This window comes from Marmota monax, unplaced genomic scaffold, assembly GCF_021218885.2.
Source record: "Marmota monax isolate L192 unplaced genomic scaffold, Marmota_monax_Labrador192_F-V1.1 WCK01_AAM20220418_F8-fsc00149, whole genome shotgun sequence".
In the NCBI taxonomy this organism is placed as follows: domain Eukaryota; kingdom Metazoa; phylum Chordata; class Mammalia; order Rodentia; family Sciuridae; genus Marmota; species Marmota monax.
The window spans coordinates 1,054,077-1,077,420 of NW_026693170.1; the positions used below are offsets into that span (position 1 = coordinate 1,054,077).

At 50.4% G+C, this 23,344-nt stretch overlaps 1 protein-coding gene across 3 annotated transcripts in view; it reads left to right on the top strand.

Annotated features, from left to right (window-relative positions):
• The window catches only part of Prkd2 (protein kinase D2), a 28,367-nt gene that overhangs the window by 4,532 nt on the left and 491 nt on the right, over nucleotides 1-23,344 (top strand). For all 3 annotated transcript variants that reach the window (XM_046455646.2, XM_046455647.2, XM_046455648.2), the window contains 15 exons: nucleotides 3,701-3,832; nucleotides 4,643-4,797; nucleotides 4,895-5,114; nucleotides 6,784-6,861; nucleotides 6,942-7,095; nucleotides 9,551-9,668; nucleotides 10,304-10,381; nucleotides 11,724-11,982; nucleotides 13,248-13,300; nucleotides 13,415-13,487; nucleotides 13,942-14,048; nucleotides 15,016-15,177; nucleotides 19,451-19,549; nucleotides 21,109-21,376; nucleotides 23,059-23,144. In XM_046455646.2, coding sequence (XP_046311602.1) covers nucleotides 3,701-3,832; nucleotides 4,643-4,797; nucleotides 4,895-5,114; nucleotides 6,784-6,861; nucleotides 6,942-7,095; nucleotides 9,551-9,668; nucleotides 10,304-10,381; nucleotides 11,724-11,982; nucleotides 13,248-13,300; nucleotides 13,415-13,487; nucleotides 13,942-14,048; nucleotides 15,016-15,177; nucleotides 19,451-19,549; nucleotides 21,109-21,376; nucleotides 23,059-23,144 — 2,042 coding nt within the window. The remainder of the gene's footprint in view (nucleotides 1-3,700; nucleotides 3,833-4,642; nucleotides 4,798-4,894; nucleotides 5,115-6,783; nucleotides 6,862-6,941; nucleotides 7,096-9,550; nucleotides 9,669-10,303; nucleotides 10,382-11,723; nucleotides 11,983-13,247; nucleotides 13,301-13,414; nucleotides 13,488-13,941; nucleotides 14,049-15,015; nucleotides 15,178-19,450; nucleotides 19,550-21,108; nucleotides 21,377-23,058; nucleotides 23,145-23,344) is intronic.

Here is a 23,344-nt window from a genome sequence, read left to right on the forward strand (position 1 = left end):
CAAAAAAGAATGGGGTGTCTGCTTACTGTCATGCTCAGTAAAATGTGTTAAATGGATGAATGACAATTAGAAGTTTGCATTTACACATTTGGTGAACTCATTCAGGCTTCTAAGTCCTCCTGTAAGCTGGTAGCTCTTCAATATTTATCTTCACCTCCATCTCTCTAAGCCCGAATGCTGCTTATGTATTTGTCCCCTTGACAGTTTTACTTGGCATCTAATACACATCTCAGATATGGCCTGTAAGGAACAGAATTATTTTGTTTTGTTTTTGTTTTGCTGTGGATGGAACCCAGACCCTGGAGCCTGCTGGGCAATTGCTCTACCACTAGAGGAGCCCCACCCCCAGCCAAGACAGAACTCTTTTTTTTTTTTTTTTAAGAGAGAGAGAGAATATTTTTTTTAATATTCACTTTTCAGTTTTTCTTTTTCTTTTTTTTTTTAAAGAGAGAGAGAGAGAGAAATTTTTAATATTTATTTTTTAGTTTTCGGTGGACACAACATCTTTGTTTGTATGTGGTGCTGAGGATCGAACCCGGGCCGCACGCATGCCAGGCGAGCACACCACCGCTTGAGCCACATCCCCAGCCCCAAGACAGAACTCTTGATTTCCCTCTTCTAAGCCTAATCTTCTATACTCTTCTCCACCTTTTTTTTTTTTTAAGTTTTTAATTTTAGTTGTAGAGGGACAAATATAATTATTTTGTTTATTTTTATGTGGTGCTGAGGATTGAACCCCTTGACTCACATGTGAGAGGCATGTGCTCTACTGCTGAGCTGTAACCACAGCCCCTGGTCTTCTCCATCTTGATGAAGGGCATCACCATCACCATTCAGCCAGGTGCCAAGGCCTGAAACCTTCGGGCATCTTGGATCCCTCTCTTTCTCTCACCTGTTCCTGCCATCCTTCAGCTAACCTAATGGTACAGTCTCTAACAGACAGCCTGAACCTGCTCCTTACCACTCCTACTGGTCCTAGCTACTATCACATCCAGCCTGAACTACTATTGTAGCACTTAAGTCAGATCATGATGCTCCACAGCTCAGAATCCTCCCATGGCTCCCCAGTATCCTTAGAATAAAATGTAAACTGATCTGCATGGCTCAAGACCACCTGTGATCTAGCTTCTCCCACTTCTCTGAATTAATCTTTTTGTTTTGTTTTGGTAGCCCCAAGGGTTGAACTTGGAGTGCTCAACCACTGAGCTACATCTTCAGCCCTTTTTATTTATTTATTTAGAAAGTGATTTCTTTTTTTAAAAAAAAATTCTTTTATTTTACTTATTTATTTTTATGTGGTGCTGAGGATTGAACCCAGGGCCTATGCACATGCTAGGTGAGCGTTCTACTGCTGAGCAACAACCGCAGTCCCCACTTTTTATTTTTATCTGAGCTAGGGTCTTGCTAAATTGCCCAGGCTGGCCTTGAACTTTCAATTCTCCCGCTTCATCCTCCCAAGTAGCTGGGATTACAGGTGTGCACCACCATACCTGGCCCCTGATTCATCTCAGCACTGTCCTTCATACTTTCACAGTCCCAATCATGTTTGCCTGTCTTCTGTCTCTTCCACAGACTTCCCTCTTTTTTAAAGCATTTCTCTCTCTCTCTCTCTCTTTTTATATTTCGGACACAATATCTTTATTTTACATTTATATGGTGCTGAGGTTCGAACCCAGGGCCTCATGCATGCTAGGCGAGCGCTCTACCACTGAGCCACCATCCCAGCCCATCCTTCTTACCTCAGGGCCTTTGCAGTTGTGTTCTCTGTGCCCTGATCTTTTTATAGCTAGCTCCTTCTTGTTATTTGGATCTTAGTTTAAATGTCATTTCCTCATGGTAACCTGACTGTCCTTCAGGGTTAGAAGCTTCTCGGTAACATTTGATGTTACTATAGTGATGGGGTCTCACTGTGTTGCCCAGGCAGGCTCCACACTTCTGATTTATTTAGAGCAGTAGGCATTTTCTGAAATTTCCTTATTTGTTTACATGATTATGTTTCTTGTCTGTCTCCCCAAAAGAAAGTCAGTGCCCTGAGAGCACAGTATACATATCTTGTCCATGTCGTTCACCTGAGGGCGTAGATAATCCTTGGCACACAGAAGAGTCCCTTTCTGTTGCATAAGAGCAAGAAAAATAGATTTATATTGGAGTGAAATTTTGCAGAAAAGAAAAGAATAAGACTTTGTCCAAGGATGTAACTCTTAAAATAAGAGCTTGGTGTAGGGAGGTAGCTCAGTCCAGTGCTCTTACCTAGCATGTGCAAGGCCCTGCCTGAGGGTGGGTAATCAAATCAAGTAAGAGCTAACAATTACTGAGCACCTTCTCTCTGCTGGCATTGTTTTAAGGCCTTTTCACTTGTTAATTCATTTAAAGCTTAAAGAAGCTTTGAGGAGATAATGGCTAGATGCTGAGCCTGCTTTCCTAGATACCTGCTTGGCCCAGTCTTGCCTTGATGTCATCTGCTGAAGAGGCCTTCCTCAGCTGCCAATTTAAAATCCTACCTCTTGCACCTTTCTTATCTCTTATCTCTTGGCTTCTTTACTTGTGGGCACTTATTGACTTCAAGCCTATTTTTTATTGTTTAAGAGATGGGGTCTCACTATGTTGCCCAGGCAGGCCCTACACTACTGGGCCCAAGAGATCCTCCTGCCTCAGCCTCCTGGGTAGCTAGGACTCTAGGCATGCTCCACTGTACCTGGTTAATATGTATTTTATTGCTTAAAAATTTCAGTCCCCTCTCTGAGGTGGGCTTGGATTTCTTTTTTACTTTAATATTTATTTTTTTTAGTTGTAGTTGAACACGATACCTTTATTTTATTTATTTATTTGTATGTGGTGTTGAGGATCGAACCCAGAGCCTGACGCATGCTAGGTGAGCACTCTACCACTGAGCCACGACCTCAGCCCCTGGTTTTCCTTTTTAAAGATGAGAAAACTCAGGCAGTTTTCTTTTTCCCTTTTGGTCTCAGACCCTACCCCAGATCAGCTAGATGAGAAACTGAGGTTGCCCTAGGTATTTGTCTTTTTGTTTGGTTGGTATTTTTGATTTTTAATTTTTTTAAGGTACTGGTTATTGAACCCAGGGGTTCAATACTACTGAGCTACACGCCCAGCCCTTTTTATTTTGAGACAGGATCTTGTTACATTGCTGAGGCTGGCTTTGAATTTGCAATCCTCCTGCCTCAACCTCCAGAGTCCTTTCCTATAGGCATGTGTCACCATGTCTGCTTAATTTAAATTTTTTAAATTGTGATAAAATATACATAAAATTTACTTTTTGGAGGGAGAGGGGTGATAACTGGTATTAAACTTTGGGTCTGGCACATGCTAGCAAGCGCTATACTACTGAGCTACATCCCTGGCCCCCCAAATTTACCATTTTAACACTTTTAAGGGTACAGTTCAGTAGTGTTAAGTACATTCACGCTACGGAGTAACTAGTCTCCAGAACTATTTCATCTTGCCAAAATGAAGCTGTCCACACACTAAACAGTTCCCCATGTCCCCTCCTCGCAGCCCTGTTGTAGGTATGTAGGTATTTTGTCCGGTAATGGGGCAGAACATAAGAAATGGAGGGAGGGAGGCGGGGAGGGAGGGACAAATCTTGTCACCGGGAGGCCTAGGGAGAACCTGGGAATGTGAGGCTGGCACAGCTGCGGCGTGCCCTGGCTCTAGCCCAGCCCCTCCTTGCCGCCTGCAGCCTCTGCCACCTTTGAGGACTTCCAGATCCGCCCGCACGCCCTCACGGTGCACTCCTACCGAGCGCCGGCCTTCTGCGACCACTGCGGCGAGATGCTCTTCGGCCTGGTGCGGCAGGGCCTTAAGTGCGACGGTGAGGGACGCGGGGCGGGGCCGGGGCTGGGCCGGGGCTGGGCCGGGGCGGGGCCCTAGATGGGCGGAGCCTACGAGGTGGGACTCGGAGGGCGAGGCCGTGGGGTAGAGCTTGAGAGGAGGGGCGGGGCCTGGAGGTGGGGTCTCAGAGCCAGGAGTACCCGCCCCCGGAGAGAGCTGGAGGGAAAAGTCCTGGGCTGTGGGCAGAGGGCAGGCTTGTATCATTTGGGCCTGAAGCAGGGAAACAGATCCAGTAGGAGATAATATTAAGAGATTTGTCTTGAAGAAATCGGCTTACAGGATTGTGGGGCTGGCGGTGCCTATCGGAATCCTCAGGGCACCCTGTCAGGGAGGGCTGGCGGGAACTGTCCACAGGGAGAAGTCCTTCGTTCCGGAAGTCTCAGCTCAGTTCTTGAACTCTTTCCATTGACTGAATCAGGACCATCAATTAAATAGGCCAATCTGTCTCAGTACTGTCACTCTGTAGACTTCCCCCCCCCCATCTACAAATACCTTCGTGGGAGCACCTAGAGTAGTGCTGGAGCAACGGGGGACGGTAGCTTAGCCAAGCCAAGTTGACAGAGCTGACCGCCACCTGACCTAATTTGCTAGGACTGCTGTAACAGAAGAGCACAGGCTGGGTGGCTTAAATGACAGGGGGCTTAGGGGAGTAATGTCTTTTGGAGAAGGTTGGGCGGTGTGGGGGAGGGCAGGGCAGCGTGCGGGGGTGATGGAGGAATAAAGCCTCTTAAAGGGGTGACAGGTGGAGGGGGAGCGGGCTCTGTCTCTGACCGTCTGGCGCCCCCCGCAGGCTGCGGGTTGAACTACCACAAGCGCTGCGCCTTCAGCATCCCCAACAACTGCAGTGGGGCCCGCAAGCGGCGCCTCTCGTCCACATCTCTGGCCAGTGGCCATTCAGTGCGCCTCGGCAGTTCCGAGTCCCTGCCCTGCACCGCTGAGGAGCTGGTGAGGGAGTGGGGAACGGGGAGGGTTGGGGGCTGGGAGGACTAGGGGTATGGGAGCCACGCACTGATGTGGCCTTCCTACTTCGGCCGACCTGTAGAGCCGTAGCACCACAGAACTCCTGCCTCGACGCCCACCCTCGTCCTCCTCTTCTTCTGCCTCATTCTACACTGGCCGACCCATTGAGCTGGATAAAATGCTGCTCTCCAAGGTCAAGGTGCCTCACACCTTCCTCATCCACAGCTACACACGGCCCACTGTTTGCCAGGCCTGCAAGAAACTTCTCAAGGGCCTCTTTCGCCAGGGTCTGCAGTGCAAAGGTTAGCTGGGCCCCGGCCGGGAGGAGCCAGGGCCTAGACCTCCCTCAGGCCCCAGCCTAAGTTGTGGGACAGAAGAATCTCAGTGTTCTGATCCTTTGATCAGCACAGGGCCTGAGAACGGGAGTGCCCTGAATCCTGGAGTTCTGGAAGTTTTGGGATTCTGGAATCCTAGAATCTTGGAAATCTAGATACATAATACATTTGACATTGAATTCCCAAACTAATGAACTTGAGAATTCTAGACTCATAGAAGCTAGAAATAGGATTCAGGAATTTTAGAATCAGAATTTAGCTAAAGTAACCACAGAACTTTAGGCCTTAAGTCTTAGAATGGCTAAGTTATAGATCTTACAGAATATTAGGATTTTAGAATCATGGGATTTGAATAATGGCAGCCTGGAAAAATTATGTTTGAGAGTCTCAGAAGTCTAGAATCATGTAACCTTGGAAGCATTAAATCTTAGAATTTTAGAAATCTAGGTGCTAGAATGTTTGCATCATTGAATTCTAGAATCTTAGATGTACAGAACCTCAAAATCATCAGATTATGAAGGTGCAGAAGTCTAGAACTGTAGTATTACCAAATTTAGAGTTTAAATATGAATAATTCTAATCACTTGGACTTTAAGAAATTTTAGAAGTCTAGAATCACAGAAGTGTAGATTCATAGATTTGTAGCATTCTAAAAAGTTGGATGCCAAACTCTGGAGCCTTAGAAATCCAGAATCACACACTAAAAACTGGGATTTCAGTAAACTCTAGAATCTTTATTATATAATGTTCTAGAATCTGGAATCCTCAAACTCAAAGCAGTGGTTCTCCACCATGGGCAATTTTGTCCTCAGGGGATGCTTGGCAATGGAGACATTTTCTTTCTTTCTTTCTTTCTTTCTTTTTTTTAAGAGAGAGGAACAGAGAGAGAGAGAGAATTTTAATATTTATTTTTTAGTTTTTGGCAGACACCACATCTTTGTTTCTATGTGGTGCTGAGGATCGAACCCGGGCCGCACGCATGCCAGGCGAGCGTGCTACCACTTGAGCCACATCCCCAGCCCCTGGAGACATTTTCATACGAGGATCATGCCAGTGTCTTTCAGTGGGTGGAGATCAGGGAGGCTGCTAAATATCCTGTACTAGGCTGGGGTTGTGGCTCAATGGCAGAGCGCTTGCCTCACACACATGAGGCACTGGGTTCAATCCTCAGCACCACATAAAAATAAATAAACAAAGTAAAGATATTGTGCCCATGTATAACTTTTAAAAAATTAAAAAAAATATATCCTGTACTCACAAAGCAGATCCACACAAAAAATGAATTACCCAGCCCAAAATGTTAATAGTGTCAAAGATAGAGAAACTCATCCCTGCCTGCAGGGATTCAAAGCTCAGAGTCATAGGATGTTAGAGTCCCCCACATCCTAAGATTTGAGGAGTCTAAGTTAATGGAAACCTTTAACTGTATCCCCTTGGATCCGTAGTCTTAGGGCTTTTGTGTCTCCCCCTTAATCCAGTCTCCCCGTTGTTGGGGGAAGCCATGGCTCAAAGCAGGGAATGGCTGGATCCACACAGCAAGAACAGACTCCTCTGAGCCTGGGGGTTGAGTGAAGGTTCAGTCCTAAGGTTCTCTCCTCCCCCTTCTACCTGTCCCTGTTCCCTGTCCTCCTCCCAGACTGCAAGTTTAATTGTCACAAACGCTGTGCTACCCGGGTCCCTAATGACTGTCTGGGGGAGGCGCTCATCAATGGAGGTAAGAGGCTAGGGTCCCTGGGAGGGAAGGGGGCTGGGGCAGGGCTGGGTGGAGCCCGGTCTAATGCCCTGTCCTCCCAGATGTGCCAATGGAGGAGGCCACAGATTTCAGTGAGGCTGATAAGAACGCCCTCGTGGACGAGGCCGACGACTCCGGTGTCATCCCTGGCTCCCACTCAGAGAATGCCCTCCATGCCAGCGAGGAGGAGGAAGGCGAGGGAGACAAAGCCCAGAGGTACCCATGGATCCCCCTAGAGGTCCTTCCCCACTGCAAACCTCACATGTCTCCATCTTCACAATGGGCTGACATCACCTTGATTTAAATTTTCCCAGTTCCTGAGGCAAACTTTTTTTTTTTTTTTTTTTTTAGTTGTAGATGGACACAACACTCCTGTTTATTTACCTTTTTAAGACGTGCTGAGGATCAAGCCCAGCGCCCCACACATGCTAGGCAAACACTCTACCACTGAGCCCCAGCCCCAGCCCCCTGAGGCACACATTTTAAAGCACCAAAACTTTAAGGTTAACCTTTTTTTCTTGATGGACATTTTTTCAAAAGTTTTAATAGAAGTATATTTTAACTTACTTTGCTTTTTTGGATCTGGAAATTCAGTCACTCAAAAGGTATATAATGAGGGCTGGGGTTGTGGCGTGGTGGTAGAGCACTTGCTTAGCACGTCTCACGTGAGGCACTGGGTTCGATTCTCCGCACCACATATAAATAAATAAGGATCCATTGACAACTAAACAATATTAAAAAAAAAAAAACAACGGTATATAATGAAACCCTTCACATTCTTTGACTCCCAGCTACCCAGTTTCTCTCCCTGGAGGAAGCCATGGAATCAAGTTTCTTGTGGCTCCTTCCAGAAAGTTTGTATTGCATTCTGACAGTATGTAGAGTAAGAACATGTGCTGGGTGTGGTAGTGCATACCAGTAATCCCAGCAACACAGGAGGATTGCAAGTTCAAGGCCAGCCTGGGCAACTTAGTGATAACTCTGTAAATAAAAATAAAAAGGACCGAGGGTGTAGCTCAGTCGTAGTGCACTCCTGGGCTTAATTCCCACTAGTGGGGGGAAAAAAAAAAGAATTTGTTCTCAGACCTCAGACTAAATCCCTCCTGAGAGGATCATTATCCCCATTTCCAGGTTAGAAGATCGAGGCTCAGGGGCCTTGGCCAGTGATTATTAAGGGAGAGAAGCTGAGGCTTCCCCCAGAGGACCAGGGCAGCATGAACTCAGGGGAGGCAGCAGGCAGCTTCCACAGGTGCCTCAATAACTCTTTAATGACCTGCTGGGACCCACCTCTAAGCAGAGAGATGTGAATAGAACAGGGAGCACTCTGTTCGCGTGGCCTGGAGACAGCTAGTAAATACGGTCATCCAGAGCACTGGGAACAGCAACTCCTGCAAGGAAAGATAAAGCACTGAGGGACTGGGGACCTGGCCCTGGGGGAACCCACTTGCTTAGCTTGGGCCAGGCCCTGGGCTTGATCCCTGTGCTGCAATAAATAAATAAAGCAACAAGAAGTGGCGGAGAATAGGGATGTGCCGTTTTAGTTAGGGTACTAGAGGAGGCCTGTCTGGAGAGGTGACACATGGAAAGAGGGATGGCAGGGGAGGCCCTGGGGAGGAAGCCTGGGAGCAAAGCCTTCCAGACAGAGGCAGCAGCTAGCGTGCAGAGGCCTAAGGTGGGACCAAGCAATTCCAGGAACTGCAAGGAGTCCCTGTGCATGGAGCGGGAGGGCGAGGGGAGCGGGTGGGATGTGAGGTCAGAGAGGGGTTGGGTCACAAGGATCCAGAAAGTTCCATGCTGTGCCCCAAACTCTCTTTCTCCCTGGTATTCCCTGGGGGCCTCTAGTAACACAAAAATGGGCTGTCAAAGCCCGACCTTCAGAGACTTGGGATGGGGGTCAGGGTGAGGAAGCTGAATCTCAGAGAGGAAATGAGAAGTGCCACCCAGGGTCCTGAACAAGCCACCCAGGGTCCTGTCAGTCCTGGAACTGCGCAGTCGCTTCATCTCTAGACCTGCCTCTCCTCACTGCAACAGTGCATCCACAGAGGAGGAAACCGAGGCACAAAGCAGTTGAGACAGTTGCCCAATGTCACAGAGCTGGCTTCACCACTGCTGGGCTAAGTACTAATGAACACTTAATGGATGGAGGTCCCTGTGCTAAGCTCCGTAGAAAGGTGTCCACTTCTCATAGCAAGCCCGTGACAGGGGAAGCTGAGGTACCAAGGAATTTAGGGAATTTTCTAGGCAACCTATCTGTGAACTTCGAAGTGCTGGGAATGGAAGTCAGGACCTGGTGCATGCTAGTCCCGTGCCACTGTCACATCTCCAGCCTGTAACTGGCCTCTTTATGTGTCCCTCTCAAGAGTCCCTTCAGGCCAGGCGCGGTGGTGCATGCCTGTAATCCCAGCAGCTCAGGAGGCTGAGGCAGGAGGATCAAGAGTTCAAAGTCAACCTCAGCAACTCAGCGAGACCCTGTCTCTAAAGACAATATAAAAATGGCTGGCGATGTGGCTCAGTGGTTAAGTGCCCCTAGTCCCCTTCCTCACTGGTAAATCCTGAAAGGTGGCAACCCCTCCCTCCATATCCCTGACTGTCCAGAGGTGCTCCCAGTGGCACCTGGCAGTATGGCCACTTTCCGCCTGTGCCTTCTCACCCCTTCCTCTACCCTCCACAGCTCCCTGGGCTACATCCCGCTGATGAGGGTGGTACAGTCAGTGCGACACACGACCCGTAAATCCAGCACCACGCTGCGTGAGGGTTGGGTGGTTCATTACAGCAACAAGGATACGCTGGTGAGGGGGCGGGGCGGGGTTTGGGGTGGGTCGGATAGTCCGGGTGGGTGGGGCTTAAAGCAGAGCCACAGATTTGGGTTGTAAGGGTGGGGCGAGGCCCAGGGCAGGAGTTAGAGAAGGGATGGGACCTTGGGGAAAGCAGGAGTTAAGGGCGGGACTACAGCTAAAGGGGATGGGTCAGGTGGTGTTGGGCCTCTTCTCGGTTAAGTGGGGGGGGGGGGCGGTGATCAAGTGGGACCAGGTGGGGTGAGACCAGAGAGGTTAAGGGAAGGGGTTGCAGTGGCGGGACCACATAGAAGACAGGCGAGGCGTAGGATGGGGTTGGGGCAGGGAGAGGGGCAGTGGCAGCCAGGCTGGAGGGTGACCTAACCTTAGAGAGGGGCTATGGGCGGGGCTAAGGTGGGTGGAGTTGGAGCTGGGAGGGGCAGGTGGGGCTGGGCCTGGGTTCAGGGACGTGGGTTTTGGTGCAGGTCCAGCTACAATCAGGGTGGGTTAGAGGGAGGATAGAGAACCAGGGGCAAGGTCAGGGCTGGGGCGGGGCCAAGCGAGTTTGGTGGGGAAGGACCGGATTAGAAGAGGAGCTTTAGGTGGCGGGAACCTGGCGGTCAACGTCACCCTCAACATCTCCCCATCAGAGGAAGCGGCACTACTGGCGCCTGGACTGCAAGTGCATTACGCTCTTCCAGAACAACACGACCAACAGATACTACAAGGTGGGTCTTCCGTCTCCCCGCGCCCCCAGACTCCCTTTGCCCGCATCCTTCCTACTCCTCTGACCCTCAGTCACTCCACCGAGGTCTCGCCAATCTCCTGTCCCCGCCGCCGCAGCTTCCCTGCTTCCATCCCATCATAAGTGCTGCCCATTTGGTTCTGGTCCCCCCACTGTCCAGCTGGGCAGCCCAGGGCAAGTTCCTTTACCTCTCTGTGCGTCTCATTTTTCACCTGTAGAATGTCTCACTGGGACTCAGGGCTGCTGCCGTAATCCACGGAAAGCCAATGGCTTAGGGCCTGGCGTGTGTGAAGCTCCCGGGAACCGTCAGCCTGATATCATTACTTTAGAATTTATTTACTTATATTTATTTGTCGTTGTCACCCCCTCCCATGCCAGAACCGTGTTCCGGCTGCCTCTCCACCTGGTGGTCGAGGTTGTCTCCTAGTGGGTCTTTCTTGTGCCCTGGCTGCTAGTCCCTTCCCACTCAGCAGCCAGAGGGGTCTTTTTTAAACAGTCCTAGCTCCCGGTGCCCTTAGAAGGACGCCCAGGCTCCCCGCAGGCACCTGCCATGGACTGGCTCCTCCTCATCCTGCCGGCCTGGCTCAGACCCTGCCCTTGTTCTCTGGGTCCCGCCGCCTGCCTTTCTGCCTACCTGAGCCTTTGGCCTTCTGGCCTTCCTCTTCCTGTCTTCCCTTCTCTCTCAAAGCTTTTCCCACCCCATGATGCCTTATTTTTCTGCTGTCGGGGAGTGAACCCAGGGCGCTTAACCACTGAGCAACATCCCCAGCCCTTTTTAATAATTTTTGAGAAGGACCTGGCTAAGTTGCTTGCAGCCTCCTTAAGTAGGTGAGGCTGGCTTTGAACCTGCAAGCCTGCCTCAGCCTCCCATGGTGCCTTTCCTCCCACCAGCCCTGTTTCCGCCTCCTGTCCCAGCCTCATCCTATCCCACCTACCCTCCATACAGTCACAGGCTGCCTGTCCCCTGCTCAGAGCCCTTCAGAGTCTCCCTAGGGCCTCAGACAAAGTCCAGGCTTCTCTTTGTGGCCCACAAGGCCTTGTATGGCTTCATTTCCTTCATTTATTCATCAACATTTATTAAACACCTAGTGTGTGCCAGGCGCTGTCCCACATGACGGCGTCACTGGAGCACAGCAGGCCTTTCCTGGGGCCTTTGAACGTGCTGTTCCCACCACCCCCTGACAGCTGGCCTCTTCTGCCAGGAGTCTTTCCTGCCACTTTATGCAAACCAGCCCTGTCCCTCGATGCCGGCTCCTGTGTGCCTCTCTGAGTGAGCCCCAGGGCTGCCTGGGGTCCTTACCCGCGCTGGTTCCTTGTCCTGCCAGGAAATTCCGCTGTCAGAAATCCTCACCGTGGAGACTGCCCAGAACTTCAGCCTCGTGCCTCCAGGCACCAACCCACACTGCTTCGAGATTGTCACTGCCAATGCCACCTACTTTGTGGGCGAGACTCCTGGTGGGGCTCCTGGCGGGCCGAGTGGGCAAAGTGCCGAGGCCGCCCGAGGTTGGGAGACAGCCATCCGCCAGGCCCTGATGCCCGTCATCCTCCAGGACGCACCCAGCGCCCCAGGCCACGCACCCCACAGTAAGTCCCCCACCCAGGCCCCCTGAGAGGATGGACCTGGAAGGGCTTGGTAGGACCCCAAGGATGATAGGCAGTGTCAGGGCTCGGAATGTGACTTCTGGGCCCAGGGCTGAGATGTGTGGCCTCGGGCATGTCACCTCCCCTCTTGAGCCTGTGAGAGGTGGCAGTGGCTCCTCATGCATTTCCTGAGGGTCTCCTGCTCAGCATGTGCTTGAGACACGGCCGTGACCAAGACAGCCCAGGACCTGCCGTCCCTCCCAGGGGGGCAGAATACTTGTTCCCAGGCAGCGATGACACAATGAAGGCAGGACTGGGGCAGGGGAACCCGGAGACCAGAGGGGCCCAGAGTGGGTGCCTGACTCCATCTGGATGTCCGCAGGGCTTCCTGGAGGAGGCAGAAAGGGCGAGAAGGGGAAAGCAAAGGGGAATCCCTTTGGACATAACAGAGGGTGGTCACTGTTCCTAAACGACCAGAGTGATGCAGAAGGTCAGCTACAGTAATCTGACGTGGACCCCAGAGTGGCATTTGTGCTGAGACTGAAGGATGAGGAGGACTTGGCTGAGTCTGGAGTGACAGAAAGGGCTTTCCTGGCACAAGAACAGCATGTGCAAAGGCCAGGGGGCAGGAGAGCGCTTGCTGAGTGTGAGGTCCAGCAAGGAGGTCAGAGTGCTGGGGGCACACAGTAGCTCAGGGGGCCGAGCTCAGTAGATGAGGGTTGACCATGGTTTCTAAGCCAGTTAAGGGGCCTGGGCTTCCCCATGAAGGGCGATTAGGAAGGAGCAGGATGGGGGTACGGAAGTCAGGGCAGAGTCTGGGGGGCAGAGGTTTGGATGAAGGATGGTGAGCAGGGGCTGTGGGGAGGTGAAGGGGAGAGAGGCTTTCAAACAGTGAAGGACTGGGGCTTTGGAAACGTCTGTCTCTAGGTTTGTAGTAGGGCAAATTCAGGGGAAGTTGCTGGAATCACTTTGGACTTTCCCTCCAAGCCTGTTTTCTTCTCTGTAAAATGGCCTCCCTGGGTAAAATGCTCAGCATGTGGTTTGTGACATCACTTTTTCAGCCCCTCAGAGCATCTCAGGTACTCCTCCCAGTGGCCCATTTCCTAGATGAGGAGACTAAGGTTCAGGGGTGGCCAGGTCACAGTCCTGTGCAAAGATGCTCTTGATTCTAACTTGGGTAGTCTGGCTCCAGAGGCAGTCTTTGGAGGGATGGCTGAAGGCAATCCTGAGCCTGGGGTCCTCTTACCTCTGCTCTCCCCTCACCCCAGGACAAGCATCTCTGAGCATCTCTGTGTCCAACAGCCAAATCCAGGAGAATGTGGTAAGATGCCCGCCCACACCTGATGCCTCCCCTCCCCACACAACCTCCCCGTCTCCTGTCTCCAGGACCCCCCATCTCCATTTCACCCCTGCCCCTCCTGTCCCCACCCTGCAGGACATCGCCACTGTCTACCAGATCTTTCCAGATGAGGTGCTGGGCTCGGGGCAGTTTGGAGTGGTCTATGGAGGTGAGGACACTCCAGAGCTAACCTAGGGGCTGGGCGGGGCCTGTCTGTCTGGGCTCCCTTTCTGATTGGCCACGTGCTCCCCTCCCGTTTTGATTGGCCGAGATTCTGGGCGCTCTTGGTTGTAGGCTTCCATTTTCACAATGGAAAAACTGCCGGGCTTGCCTCCTGCACTCTGATTGGACACGGAGCTCGATCCTTGATTCTCATTGGCTCTAATCTCGTTTCCCGTATTATTTCCCTCCTTGAAGCTTTTTGCCTTGGTTCACTCCACTTTGCTCCCTCCATCCCTCTGTCACGTTGGGGACCCTTCAGAGCCACCCAGATGGTCTTCCATCACCTTTACCCAGCTGCCTGGGTCTCCACGGTTGGGGGTGACAGCAGGGGTGGGGCGTCTCCTGCAGGTGTGGGAGGTCCTGTTGTTCCCTGTCTCTCACCTGTCCTTCCCATTCCTCAGGAAAGCACCGGAAGACGGGCAGGGATGTGGCAGTGAAGGTCATTGACAAATTGCGCTTCCCCACCAAGCAGGAGAGCCAGCTGCGGAATGAAGTGGCCATTCTCCAGGTGACCACCGGGGTCTGTGGAACCAGCTGTGCCCTGCCCCAGAAAGGCCTTTCCTTCCTGCTTCTTCCTTTCAAGGGCAACTTGGCCTAGTCAGGGAGGGCTTCCTGGAGGAGGGAACATGTGTGTTTGAGACTGAGGGGGTGAAGTGTTCGGAGCAGAGGAACCAGGCTGTGTAAAGGCCAGGGTGAGGGGGGCATGAGGTCTCCGGAAGGAGGGGGTGGGAGGAGAGGCCAGGGAGGACGGTGGGGCTAGAGCCAGTGGGCTTTCTCCTGAAGGTACTTGGGAGCCATAGGAAGAATTTTTAGGGCTAGAGGTGTAGCCCAGTGGTAGAAGGCTTGCCTAGCATGTGGGAGGCCTTCGGTGCCATCCCCAGGGTCACACACACACACACACACACACACAGTAATAACTAATAACAACAACAACAAAATAGCCAGACATGATGGTGCACATCTGTAATTCCAGTGACTTGAGGCTGAGGCAGGAGGATCACAAGTTTGAGGCCAGCCTCAGCAACTTAGTGAAAACCCTGTCTCAAAATAAACAGCAAAAAGGCCCCTAGGGGACGTGCCTCCGTTGTAAAGTGTCCTAGCTCCAATTCCTGGGATCAAATAATAATAACATCAGAAATTTTTAAAGAGGATTTTGAGCAAGGGAAGGAAGGATCAGGAGTGGAATTTAGGAAACTCTCTCTAGCCACCATCTGGGGGTGGAAAGGGAGGTGAGGAATCTGGGGCTCAGGGAGGAAGGGACCAGCAGAACTGGGGTTAGGGCGCAGCCACATAACAGAAATGAGAAGACCAAATGGAGCACTAAACAAACCCAGAGACACAGACGCAGAGCTCCCTCCATCTGCCCAGCTCCTCTCCCCTCCTCACCAGCGCCACCCGGGGGCGTCCTTCTTGTTTGCCATTTCTGACCCTCTGGGGTCTGAGTTCAAACCCTGTCCCCTCCCCGACCCCCGCAGAGTCTGCGGCACCCCGGGATCGTGAACCTGGAGTGCATGTTCGAGACGCCCGAGAAGGTGTTCGTGGTGATGGAGAAGCTGCACGGGGACATGCTGGAGATGATCCTCTCCAGCGAGAAGGGCCGGCTGCCCGAGCGCCTCACCAAGTTCCTCATCACCCAGGTGAGCGCGCCCGGCGCCCCCTGGCGAGGCCCTGCTGCCTGCACCCCGGGCCTGGAGGGCGGGGGTGGGAGGTCGGGCCAGGGAGAAGATGAGGCAGGCGCTCTGGTCCCGACTCTCCCCGCCTGGAAAAGTGGGGAAAAAGCCTTTTCTCCCTCTTGTCATTCATTCGATCATTTGTTAAATTCTTGGACAACATGCAGGTCCCATATTGGGCTGTGCTGGGGAAACAGTGGTAAACCCAGACACCTCCAGCCCTAGATGGTGTCACCCAGAGTGGGCAGCGCTGGCACAGGGGAGGTTGATCATGACGATGACGAATTAATGTGGTCACTGACATTTATTGAGCACTCACAGTCAGGCAGCTCTATTACTCATTTAATCTTTAAGAAACTCACGTGGTAGGTGCTATTATGACTCTCATTATTACCATTACTCCTCTTTTCTAGTTGAAAAAACTGAGGCTCAGAGATGTCAAGGGTCACAGAGTCACATAGCATCTGTGGCCCAGGGTCACAGAGCATCTGTGCTTTTTAATTAGTCATGTCAAATCAATTTATTTTGCATGCAGATTATGTATGTGAGCATTTTAATGGGTTTATGTCGTAGCATTGTGTGTTGTTCTGCTCTTTATGCTTTTCACTTTAACAGTAGTTGAGTAAACAGTAGTTGATGTAAATCACCAAATTCCCAGCTGATGGCCACGTAGGTTGTTTTAACTTTTGTGTCTTTATAAAGTACATCCTATACACCCATCACAAACATCATTGTCCTCTGGTGGGAGAATTTCTTTCATTTTCTTTCTTTTTCTTTTTGGTAATGGGGTTGAACCCAGTTGGGGTTAACCACAAAGCCACATCCTCAGCCCTTTTTACTTTTTATTTTGAGACAGGGTCTCACTAAGTTGCTGAGGTTGACTTTGAACTTGTGATTCTCCTGCCTCAGTCTCCCATGTTACTGGGATTACAGGTGCATGCCCACCTGACTTGGTGGGAGAATTTTGATAGAATACATTTCAAGTAGCAGACTTTTTTAATATTTATTTTTTAGTTGAAGTTGGACACAACACCTTTGTTTTATTTATTTATTTATTTAGAGAGAGAATTTTAATATTTATTTTTTTAGTTTTCACCAGACACAACATCTTTGTTTGTATGTGGTACTGAGGATCTAACCCAGGGCCTGGCACACGCTAGGCAAGTGCTCTACTGCTGAGCACAACACCAGCCCCATCAAGTAGTAGAATTCTGAGTCTTGAGAAATGTGTGCTGAAAGTTTTTTTTAAAAAGATGTTCTCTGAAACCTAAAATAACTGGGTTTCATTCTCTAAAATGCTTTTCAATCTTTACTCCCACAAATAGAGTACTATTTTCTTACTTCTTATTGATATTGAATAAAAGTAAATGTTATGTTATATTATAGGTAGAAAAACATTGTTTTTCTAGTTTTTTGGGGGGTGGGTACCAGGGATTGAACCTAGGGGCACCTAACCACTGAGCCACATCCCTAGTCATTTTTATTTTTTTTCTTTTGAGACAGGGCCTCATTCAGTTGCTTACAGACTCTCTAGATTACTGAGGCTGGCTTCGAACCTGCAGTCCTCCCAGAGGCCTCAGTCTCCTGAGCTGCGGGGATTACAGGCATGCACCACCACGCCCAGCCATTTTTCTACATTGTATGGCTTTATTTGGCATTTTTAAAGTTATGGATAAGGTTGAGCATTTTGTCAAGTTGATTGGCTGGTGTTTTTTAATATGCCTATTGCACATTTTTCAGTTGGATTGTTCTTTTGCTTATTGAATTTAAGAGCTCTTTGTATATGAGGGATCTTAGATCTTTGTCACTTACCCTGTTTGATTCTTTGATTACAGTATTTGCTTGCCTGTTCATTTTCTTTGTGGCTTTTGTCATAGAGAGTTTTAACTTTTCAGTGTTAAATGTTCCCTATTGTGGTTTCTGGGTTTCACATCCTTCCTAGAAGGGCCTTCCCATCTGGCTGGGACCCACATTATTCTGAGATATCTTTTTTTGTAGGGGGGCACTGGGGATTGAACCCAGGGGCACTTAACCACTGAGCCACATCCCCACCCATTTTTTGTATTTTATTTAGAGACAGGGTCTTGCGAGTCCCTTAGGGCCTCGCTAAGTTGCTGAGGCTGGCTTTGAACTTCTGATCCTCCTGCCTCAGCCTCCCAAGCCACTGCAATTACAAATGTGCACCAGCCGGCCTGCTGAGACATCTCTTGGTTGCAAAGCACCCTGTGCTGTGCTTGCTTTATCCACCCCAGCACCCTCACTCTCTCCTGCAGGGGCCTGTGTTTATCAGGCTGGTTTGTGGGTGGGACCCGGACCCGGTGAGGCAGGTGCATGGAGACTTGAGGTGGGGAGAGGGAACTGAATGCTTTTGGCAATCTAGGAAGTTTCTTTTTCTGGTCTTCCATTCCTTCCTGTCTTTTTTCCTGCTTTTTCCTCTTTCTCTCTCCCTCCCACAGATTTCTGCTCTCTGGGCTCTGGCCTGCTCCACCCCTCAGGCCTGTGCTAAGTTCTTTATGTCATGAACTTATTTAGGCCTCACACCACCTTCTGAGGTAGGTATCATTGTAACCTGTTTCATAGATAAAGAAACTGAGGTTGAGGGCAGTGCCAGGTTTTCTCCCGAGGTCACACAGCTGCGCAGCTGGCTGGCCACGATAGACCTGGGTCTCTCCAGCTGCCATTCTGTCCTGTTCGCCTTGTTCACTGGGAGACAGGTGAACCACCAGGAAATCTGAAGAGGACAAGTACACAGCCATGTTTCCATCTCAGTCTCAGATGAGAAATGAGTCTGTGACCACAGCCGTGGCTTTCAATATTGCCTTCGGACAGAGTCTCCTAGTGACAGTGTCAGGCTTACATAACTCTGGGCTTCCAGTATATTTGGTATTTGTTTGGTTTACATAGAATCGAGACAAAATCGTAGTGCCCACAGTTCGGTGGCTGCAAAGGGTTACAACCAGTTTTGTTTTGTTTTAATCAGCTCATCTTGCCTTCTTAAACCACTTTAAGGAGCAGAGACAGCTTTGAGAGACACATAAATATTTACCAACAGGCCATTGTAAAGATAATAACAAATAATACCAGCAATGATGCAGCAGGGGCCTTAGCTAAGATTTCAGTTGCAAATGGTCAACTGCAAGTTGAAAACATTAAGTTGAAAATGCCCAAAATGAACAATTCACACTTTTTTTTTTTTTTTTTTGGTACCAGGGATTGAACCCAGGTATACTTAACCACTGAGCCACGTCCCCAGCCCTTTTTATTTTGTGAGAGGACCTTGCTGAGTTGCTGACGCTGGCTTCCAACTTGTGATCCTCCTGCCTCAACCTCCCAACTTGCTAGGATTTTGGCATGCGCCACCATAACCAGCTTTCATGGAACATCTTAAAACATTTCCTCAAGCATAAGGAGATTTCTAGCCAAGCATGGTGGTGTATATCTGTAATCCCAGAGGATTGCAAGCTCAAGGCTAGCCTCAGCCACTTAGTGAGGCCCTGGCTCATAATTTTAAAAAGGACTGGGGATGTTGCTCAGCGCCCCAGGGTTCAGTCCCCAGTACCAAAATTAAATGTGCGAGGGGGGATTTCTGTAGCTCTCCTACAGTGCTTTTCTATACCAGGCTCTCTCTCAAGCACTGGACAGATATCCATTCCTTTAAACTTCACAGGAGCCTCTGGGGTGGGTAGTATTATTACCCCCTTTTTACAGATGAGAAACTGAGACCCATCGAGGTGAAGTCACTTGCCCACAGTCACAGGTCAGTAAGTCCAGAAAAACTGCCAGGTTTTCCACCAGGCAGGCGGCTCCAAAGTCTCCTGCCTCTCAAGAGTTACATTTGGTCTGTAACCCAGCTCACAATTCTGTTGTTTGTAGTTTGTGTTGCTTTCTATTATGGGTTTTTAAAGGATTAAAATAAAGAAAACTTCCACAATAGAACCTTCTTGGAAGCCCCTGTTCTAGTCGTAGCTGGAGCTGTGTAGGCGTTTACCGCATGTCACAGGGTCTCAGTTTCCCCCTAGTCCCCCCCCCCCCCAAGCTCACCTTGCTAGAATTCTGGACCCAACTTTTGCTCTCAGGTGTAAAGGACTCTGGGGTTCTGAGGTTCTTTGGTGTTGGTGACGCCACCCCTGGCCTGGGGGAGGGGTCTTCAGGGCACAGAGCAAGGCTTGGTTGGGGCTGGGAGGCCGGCTGCCCAGGCAGACTCCGGGGCAGGTGCTTTCTCACTGCTCCGTCTCCTCAGATCCTGGTGGCATTGAGACACCTTCACTTCAAGAATATTGTCCACTGTGACTTGAAACCGGAAAACGTGTTGTTGGCATCAGCTGACCCCTTTCCTCAGGTCAGTCATGTCCTCCCCTGATCTGGGGAGGTCCAGTCCATTGGTGGGTGGGGCTGATATAGGTGTAGCTGCTGCTGCAGGATCTTGGAACCCAAGAAGACAACGGCTCAGATAAGGCGGACGCAAGCCTTCTGGGGCTGCGAAGGTTCATGGTGTTGGGGGCCAGGCTTCCTGCTGTCTTGTAGCCTCTCTGTTGGTGCTGGCCTCCCTGGCCCAGGATGGCCTCTCATGTCTTCTTGCTAGGAAAAAGGAGGAAAGGAAAGGTAGAAGAAATGGATGCAGCCCTTTCTTTCAGTAAGGTGGTACTTGGAAGTAGCATCACTTCATCTCATGTCCCATTGGCCAGGACTTGATCACAGGGTCATAGCAGGCTGCAAAGGATCCTGGGAAATGTAGTCTTTATTCTGGGTAGTCATGTGGTCCGCAAAATTCATGATTTTTATGAAGGGAAATAGTTTTTGACAAGTCTCTGGTTAGTAGGTAACAACTCTCTTCTGAGAGGAGCTGGCTTGGGCAGGGTGAGACCATAACAGCTATAACTTATTAAGTACCTACCGTGTGTAAGGGCCTATAGTTATGGGTTCTTATCTGGTCCTTCCACATCCCTGTGGAGTTTGTACTTTGTTGTCTGTGTATTGAAGATCCTGTGCCCAGGGGATGGCCATCTGTGTCAGTATTTGGAGGGGGGTTGCCTCCCCAGGGACATTTAATGTTGTTGGAGACAGTTTTGGTAGTGACAACTGTGGCAGGGGGAGGGTTGCTACTAGCATCTAGGGACACTGCTGAACATCCTACAGTGCATAGGACATTCCTTCACAGTGATGAATTATCTGGCCCTGAATGTCCATAGTGCTGAGCTTGAGAAGCTTGGATTTAGAGCAGTGATTTCCACGAGAAACATAAAACAGGCCAGAGATCGAATTTTGCTTTTGTGTGCTTGTGTGGTGCTGGGGACTGAACCCAGGGTTGCTCTACCATGGAGCACACCCTAGCCCTTTATATTTTTACTTTGACACCGGGTCTTGCCAAGTTCTGAGGCTGGCCCTGAACTTGATCCTCTTGCTTCAGCCTCCCGAGTCACTAGGATTACAGGCGTGCGTCACTGTGGCCAGCACATGAGCAGCACTTTAAACACCTGGTCCTGTTGAGTCCTCAGAAAGCCTGAGAAGAGGCTGCTACACTCATCCCCAACTCAGAGGACAAAAACCAAGGCCTAGAGCGGTTGGGCCCCTGGCCTAAGATCCCCGAGGCCTATTCTGTGCTCGCATGCATGGCGTGTGTTCTTCCATTCGTCCACCCTCTGAGGTGGGGACAGTTGAGATCTCCGTGGTACAGAAGAGATGAGACCCATGCTAGGGGGTGAGGTATGACTTCAGGGAGCATTCATTGAGTGCTGGCTGCATGCTCCTTGAGATGAGGAAACAGAGGGAAAATCACCTGCCCAGGGTCCCTTGGTTAGTGAGCTGGGTCCAAACCTGTGTTTGACTTTCTTTGAAATACCTTGGCTGGTGGTTGGTGGCTTCATCACTCCTCACAGCCTCCCCCGTCCCGCTCCACAGGTGAAGCTGTGTGACTTTGGCTTTGCCCGTATCATTGGAGAGAAATCCTTCCGGCGCTCAGTGGTGGGCACACCTGCCTACCTGGCGCCCGAGGTGCTGCTCAACCAGGGCTACAACCGCTCCCTGGACATGTGGTCGGTGGGTGTGATCATGTATGTCAGCCTCAGTGGCACGTTCCCCTTCAACGAGGATGAGGACATCAATGATCAGATCCAGAACGCTGCATTCATGTACCCAGCCAGCCCCTGGAGCCACATCTCAGCTGGAGGTGAGCGTGGTGGGTTGGCAGGGAGGGGTGGGGGGAGCGTGGCCAAGAACCCCCCCCCCCAATCTCAAGAGTGGAGATCCTGAGGCTGCTGGTGTAGAGGGCTGAGCCTCCTGATGGGGCTGGACCACAGGAGGGGCCATACTGTGATGGTGGAGATGGAAACCAGAGTGCTGGAGACTCGGGTTTAGACTAGGTAATGTGGGTTAGAAAACGAAGCTCCGCCAGACCTTATGGTGCACAACAGTAATCCTAACAGCTCAGGAGGCTGAGGCAGGAGGATTGGGAGTTCAAGGTCAGCCTCAGCAACTTAGCAAGATCCTACCTCTCAATAAAACCTAAGAGGACTGGGGATGTGGCTCAGTGGTAAGCACCGCTGGGTTCAATACCCAGTACAAACAAACAAACAAACAAAACCCATGAAACTCCACAAAAGTGCTTAGATTGATACTGGGAGTCTTGGGGACCAAGTGAGACTTGACTTGGCCTGTCTGGGCTACTGGCGAGGGACTGGACCTGAAGAAGCCAAAGGAATGGGGTGGCCTAGAAAGGGGCAGACCCTCCCAAGGCAGTCACTGGAGCCTGGAATCTGAGACCAATCGTCTGCAACAAGAGGCGACAGGTCACACTGCTCACAGAGTGAAGCCTTGTCCTCTAGGCTTTTCACTGAGGAGAGCTCCTCAGAGGACACCTGACTAACCAACACCCGACTCTCAACCGTCCTCCTCTCCACTAAGATCGGGCCTCAGCCCCTGCACTCGGCCTGCAGCCGTGACTACGGAATATTTGTTAACATGGTGCGTTTTCATTTTGCTTTTGTGGATATGGCCAGTGATGCTTGGATTTCTACCAACCAGCAAGATGTGAGATTTCCACTTGAAATACATGTTTTTAACCTTAAAAAGTGATTTTTTTTTTTTTTTTTTTGGTGGTGCTGAGAATCAAAGCCAGTGCCTCACATATGTCAAGCAAGTGCTCTACCACTGAGCCACAAGCCCAGCCCCGGTTCACTTTTTAAATTAAATAAATAAATAAATCGAGACTGGGTCTTCCTAGGTTTCCCAGGCTGGTCTTGAACTCCTAAAGGGTCCTCCTGGGGGAAAAACAAAAAAGGATCCTCCTACCTCAGCCTCCCTGGTAGTGGGGACTAGGGGCATATGCCACTGTACCCTGCCCCCTGTTCACATTTTTAAACATAGGAAAAGGTCTGCAGTGAAAATTCTTTCATTCCTCCCTTTTCTGTTCTTTCCGAAGAGAATGGCAATGCCATTAGACACGATGAGATATATGTACGCATATATCACATATATATAATATGTGTCCTATACACATCATATATGGTTTGTCCTCATAACAGATTTTGGTTATAAATAACTTGAGTTAAAGAAAAATATTAAATGGAGACTAGTGCAGTGAGCCTGTATGTACCTATGTGTGACAAAAATTGTGAAGGAGATGTGGAAACGGGGAACTGAGGTAGGGAATTGGTGAAGCCGTGTAGGAACTAGGAGAGACACAAGGAGAGACAATTTCATGATTTAATGAGAAAAATCAGAAACTCCGCAGGTATGTGATGGGAACAGGTAAGGCTCCTGAGCCGCCTGGGCTAGGCAGGTGGGCTGCTGTCCTGTTGGGAGGGAGGCACCGGTCAGCGGGCAGGACTTGAACTCTGTCCTTCTGCGCAGCCATCGACCTCATCAACAACCTGCTGCAGGTGAAGATGCGCAAGCGCTACAGCGTGGACAAGTCTCTCAGCCACCCCTGGCTACAGGTGCCGCGGGGCGGGTGGACACCCCGGGCTGGGGTGGGGGTGGGGGTGTCTAAATCTTATTGGCCGGCCAAGTAGGTAGGTTTTCCCTGGAGGGGGAACTAGCTAGCTCTCCCATTGGCTGGGCTGGGAGAGGGGGTGGGCTGGATGTCTGTTGGCGGGGCAGGTTGCGGAGGGTGGGGTGGCACTCTCCCTGGGTGCAG